The sequence below is a fragment of the Merops nubicus genome, unplaced genomic scaffold (assembly GCF_000691845.1).
Source record: "Merops nubicus isolate BGI_N331 unplaced genomic scaffold, ASM69184v1 scaffold17009, whole genome shotgun sequence".
Classification (NCBI taxonomy): domain Eukaryota; kingdom Metazoa; phylum Chordata; class Aves; order Coraciiformes; family Meropidae; genus Merops; species Merops nubicus.
Window position 1 is genome coordinate 24251 of NW_008630355.1, and position 6000 is coordinate 30250.

A 6000-nucleotide genomic window follows, 5' to 3' on the forward strand; every position below is an offset into this window, starting at 1 on the left:
CATTCTCTGCATTCCTTAACTTAGGAAGTCCAAGTTATATATACTTCTAAAGTTACTTCTAGTATGCATTAAAGATACTGTTCCCTTCATTAATCCCTATTCTAAATATTAAGAGCAAGAAGTGTTTGGTTACTGTCTACCTTTTTTTTCAATTCTAGGCAATTGAGACTGCTCTGGATTGTTTGAAGAGTGCTAACACAGAACCGTATTATCGGAGGCAAGCGTGGGAAGTAATCAAGTGTTTTTTAGTAGCTATGATGAGCCTGGATGATAATAAACATGCATTATACCAACTTCTTGCACATCCCAAGTATGACAATTCTTTAAACGTAAATGTGTATGTAAAATTTATAGTGTCTTTAGAACAACCTAATTTAGAGACAGCAGTTAGCCTGGGCAATGTATTGTTCAGGGGATTTTTACCTACTGCTTTATCCTGCTTCCTTTTAAATCAGTACAGGACTTTCCAGTATGAAGAATTTTGTGAGCATGTTATTTAATGCAAATGACATGTGTTAAGGTCTCATGCTTTAATTTGCTTCGCTTAATCACAATACAGTGTATAATCTGTTGCATATGATCAGACATTTTAAATTTAATTCTTTTTTATTTAAATAGTTGGAATATTCTGGTGCGTAATTACATTTTAAAGATTAATTTGGAATGTGATATTTTGTACGTACATATAACCTTTTTACTAAAGTGGAAAAGGTACAAAATTAAGTTTCATTTAGTGACCAAACTGTAACAGTCACTTGTGTATCCTATATTTGTCTTAGTGTATGGGCTATTTACTGAAATTTTTACATCTTTTCCAGTTTAAATAATTGGTGCTTAATGAGTTTATTGGTTTTAGACAACTTTGTCTTTGCCCATAAAGTGTATGTGCTGACTTTGACTCTTGCAATGTAGTAAATGTAGCTAGAGAGTATAGTAGCTTTTATAATTTGGACTTGTTAGACTTGTCATAAATAAAGCTTTGCAGTGAATAGGATTTGTTGGGCAGTGATTTGATAAATAATGTTTCAGTCTTTCAAGATTAAAATCAAAATGCCATTTAAAAAAAAAAAAAACAAATGGAAAAATGTCAAAAATTGCAAATGACATTCTGGAACTGAGTTGCAGTGTGATGCCTGTATACCTATTATTTGTAATATACGCAGCTTCTTCTGAACCACTGGCTTTAAATGTTCCTCATGAAATTGAGCTATCCATCATGTGTGAGACCACTGGTTGACAAAATTAATACGGACTGAGTGAAAGGGTTTAACTCTATCAAAATAGAGGGGAAAATAGGACGTGGAGGAGTTAGTAAACTTTAAATCAAGTACTTGACGATGCTCGTGGTCGAGCTGCCAGTACTGCAGTTTAAGATAATAATGAACTTAATTTTCTCTTCCAGCTTTACTGAGAAGTCCATACCCAGTGTGATTATTTCTCATCGATACAAAGCTCAGGATACTCCAGCTCGTAAAACGTTTGAACAGGCGTTGACAGGGGCGTTCATGTCAGCAGTCATCAAAGACCTGAGGCCTAGTGCTCTGCCTTTTGTGGCCAGCTTGATCCGCCATTACACAATGGTGGCAGTGGCCCAGCAGTGTGGTAAGTGAAGTGGAACAGACATTGTGTAGTTCATGTTTTTTTCTAATATTTCTTTTAAGAAAGTCATGATATTGCAGCTGTTTCTGGGTAGATATATTGTTTATTTGATGGCTGAATGATGTTTTAATTCTTCCAAGCAGTGAAAAATTATCAAGTTTTAAAAAAACAGTCCCCTAATAATACTTTAAAAATGCTACAATAACAGCTTGGAACAGTTTATATTTCCAGAGCATTTGTGTAACTGGGTATGTGCAGTTATTTTTGTGGATGGTCCTTAATTGAGTTGTTTCCACTTGTGGAAGAACCACCAGAGAAACTAAGTAAATGTTAGAGAACTGCCTTGTCTTGTATGTATGAGGAAAACATTTTGTTTGTAGTTCGACCATATGACAAATAATTTGGGAGAAGACATACTGTGAGCAATGTTACTTTTATTATTCCTCATTTTAACCAAATTTTCTTGCAGTGCATAGTCTAGTGCATAGAAGACAATATTCAGGAAGATGTCCTTTTCTTCTAAGAGTGTAGAATGCCTTACAATCAGTTTATGTGCAGATGGACACAGTGCTTACTGGCTTTGTCACCAGCTAGTCAGAGAAGTAAAATCCAATTGAAAGGCTATTCATGTTGAAATATCCATTGTTTTATCTTCTTTTTTTCCTCCCCTCTCTTTTCTTCCTCAATACAAATTGCAGGTCCTTTTTTGCTGCAGTGTTACCAGGTTGGAAGCCAGCCTAGCACAGCCATGTTTCATAGTGAAGAAAATGGTTCAAAAGGCATGGATCCCTTGGTGCTTATTGATGCCATAGCAATCTGCATGGCATATGAGGAGAAGGAACTCTGCAAAATAGGAGAGGTGGCTCTGGCAGTGATATTTGATGTTGCAAGCATTATCTTGGGTTCGAAGGAAAGGGTAATACATATATATATATATTTAATATCTATTTAAATGAGCGAGTTTCAGGCAATGCAATTTTGCTTTTAAAATTTTGGAGGCTACCAGTGAGCTGAAGAAGCAAACTGATGTATTTCTTTATTTCCAGGCTTGTCAGCTTCCCTTGTTTTCATACATTGTGGAACGTTTATGTGCTTGCTGTTATGAACAAGCTTGGTATGCTAAACTAGGAGGTGTTGTGTCAATTAAATTTCTTATGGAACGACTGCCACTGATTTGGGTCCTCCAGAACCAGCAGACTTTCCTGAAGGCACTTCTTTTTGTTATGATGGATCTAACTGGAGAGGTATTTAATGAATGAATTGTATGAAATACTATGGGGGAAACAAAATTTTGTTCTGAAGTTCGTGCAGGTTGAACCCTTTGTAATCTGGATTTTACTTAACTTCAGAATGTATTGTATCTATGATAGTGGCACATGAATTTTAGTCATGTTAACTTAAACCAAGGCCTGAAGTTAGGAATGAGGTCTGTTTTTTTACATTAATTTTACCAGATTTTTGGAATTCACCCTGCTTCTTTCAGAGTAGGAATGTACAAGGCTCATTCAGGTTATTGAACGAGCACTAGGTTCACTGTCACTTGCATGGAAAGTGCTGTTTTTTTCTTCTTTCTCTGTTTAGTTTGAAAGATGTTCATCTTCTCAAAAAGCTGTATGTAGATAGATACAGATACCTAGAGAATTGGCTGCCTGACTTTTTCTTAGTTTTGAATCATGGTGACAACTTTGCTAACGGTTCCAGTGCTTGAGTTAGTTTATAAAACTGTGTTGTTTTGGAATGTTTGGTGGGAAGGCTAGTCGAATATGAGTGTTCTGTTTAAGCTTTGTGTTTTTTAAGTGCTACTAATTTTCTTGATGAGTAGTGTATTGATTTGTGATCGTTGTTCTGTACGTATTTAATTAAAATAACCTGTGATGCCTTAGGTGTCTAATGGAGCAGTTGCTATGGCAAAGACCACATTAGAACAGCTTTTGATTAGATGTGCAACTCCTTTAAAAGATGAAGAAAAAACGGAAGAAATCCTGGCAGCACAGGAGAAGTCTTTCCATCATGTAACACATGACCTTGTTCGAGAAGTAACTTCTCCAAACTCTACTGTCAGAAAGCAGGCCATGCATTCATTGCAGGTGCTTGCACAGGTCACTGGAAAAAGTGTCACGGTGATTATGGAGCCACATAAAGAGGTAAGCAGAAATACTTATTGGAAGTGACTTTAAAGTTGTTTACCAGTTTGGATTTCCAAAATGCTTTTCTGAGTTCATTTTCCCACATTAGTGAATTACGTTCTTAGTGCTTTCATAGCACATGTTTGTCATTTGTCAGGTTTCATTGTTCTAAAATACACTGTTGCTGGAGTTCTACAGAGATTGATCCAGGCCGTGCCTCACTACTTAGCCAGTATTTATAGTGTATTCAGGTTGTTTTACTTCATGAAATTATGGATTGCTCATCCTACTACTATTCAGACATAGGCTAGGCCAGATAGATACTGCATTGTGAACCTCAGTTTTGTGTTGTTCTCTAAACATGAGTCATATTGCTATGCCTTTCCCTTTCCAGAAGGAGACCATAAAGATCAAAGCTGGTTGAAATAGCTGTTTGCTAGATATTCCTTTAAAGCTAATAGCACTCATTCTCTTGAAAGACAAGTAAATGTACGTAAGCCCTAAGGACCACCACAACATAAGACATCATAGATGTTGCTATTGTAGTTTGGGAATATACAGAGAAACCCTCTAATTAATATCTTATTTTGCTAAGGGTGTTTATGGAGGGAAGTGAAATATTCATGTAATGGGGAAAAAACTGACACGACTGTTTTCATTTCTCTGATGTTTTAGGAAAGTAAAATATTCTTGTTTCTTGACTTGAACATTTGCAATGCTTAATTCTATGAATTTGTTGCTTATAATGTTATGTGAAGTTATTAAATATCATACACAGATCAGCTCACAGAGAATATGTAATAATTGAAGATACTGACTTGTTTTCATAATTGACTGTGAATTTAATTAGTTCAGAGAAATACATTTCTTCTTCTTTAGCAATTTTTAAAGAGGGTACATCTGGAGCCACAATACTGAATGGACAGAAACGTGTAGCCATGGCTGGTGATGCCTTAGTGGCTAGGTCTGTGAGGTCAATTGAATAGTCTGATAATTCATTGATCTAAATTACGTTGTGTAGGTTCTCCAAGACATGGTTCCTCCTAAAAAGCATTTACTAAGGCATCAACCTGCAAATGCCCAGATTGGCCTGATGGAAGGAAATACATTTTGCACAACCCTGCAACCTCGATTGTTTACAATGGATCTAAATGTTGTGGAACACAAGGTTTTCTACACAGAGGTACTGTCTTTTTATGTTGTCCTATTTGAACATGCATTTTAAACTTTCACCAAAATTTAAGAATTTATCTTTTTAAACTTGAACTGAGGTCTGCCTTCAGCTCTGAGCTAAGCAGAATACTCTAGTGTGTGTGAAATATATTAATTGAACCTTGATGTTATACTCCTAGTCTAGTAGCCCTAACTTTCATAATTAGGTCTTATTTTATGCACAGGATATCTATGAAATAAATTGTTCTACCACCAAAACACAGATACTGTTTAATTTTTGAGTCCATAGCAGTTAGAGCAAAATCAGATATAAAACTAGTGTGCAGGTTTAACTCGGAGAAACTTCCAGACATAAGTTCTGAAGGTCTTTGATACCAATAGTAATTGCAATTAGCAAGGCACATATAATGTACAGTAGTTAATGCAGGGGATCCTGTTTTTTCCTTAAGAAAAAAATAGAACGCTGTTTAAAAACTGTGTCAAGGTGCAACTAATATATTGGTACTATGAAGGTCTGAATCTTAATAACATTATTTGGTATCAGTGCAACTGGGATGTTGCTAACTTCTGTAACTCTGTTTCAACCTGTTTGGTGTTTTCTAACAGAAAGAACATGGGTAGATAGAAAATGCTTGCCTGCAAAGAGCAGACCTCTGTAGCAAGGAGCTATCCCTCTGGGCAGTGGCCCATGACCATTGAAATAACTGAGGACATTTTCAGCACATTTCTTCCCTATTAATCTCCTTCCGTTCTCTTACCCCTTTCTTCAGTATTTTAAGTACTGTTAGGACTGTTCAGGAGAAAAGCTATTAGTGTGTTTGCATAAACTTGGCTCTTTGAGGAAACAAGTCTCAAAAGGTAACTGATAATAAAAGACGATTCTCAACGCTATCCTAAAATGTGTTGGTTTCCCCCCCTAGTTACTGAACTTGTGTGAGGCTGAAGACACTGCCTTAATGAAACTACCTTGTTACAAAAGTCTTCCATCGCTTGTACCTCTCCGGATTGCAGCCTTAAGTAAGAAAAGCTTTCTAAACAAAAATTTGTTGTAGATACATGTCCTTGTGAGCAACGGGCAGTCTTCTTTCCAAGATCCGCAGGA

General features: G+C 36.2%; 1 protein-coding gene across 1 annotated transcript in view; it reads left to right on the forward strand.

The window, feature by feature from the left end:
* TRRAP (transformation/transcription domain-associated protein) overlaps positions 1-6000 on the forward strand; it is a gene marked incomplete at its 3' end in the record, with an annotated part of 53757 nt that overhangs the window by 23678 nt on the left and 24079 nt on the right. The window contains exons 21-27 of the mRNA XM_008947272.1: positions 159-310; positions 1403-1602; positions 2298-2515; positions 2646-2843; positions 3483-3743; positions 4747-4908; positions 5819-5915. Of these exons, the coding sequence (XP_008945520.1) occupies positions 159-310; positions 1403-1602; positions 2298-2515; positions 2646-2843; positions 3483-3743; positions 4747-4908; positions 5819-5915 (1288 nt within the window). The remainder of the gene's footprint in view (positions 1-158; positions 311-1402; positions 1603-2297; positions 2516-2645; positions 2844-3482; positions 3744-4746; positions 4909-5818; positions 5916-6000) is intronic.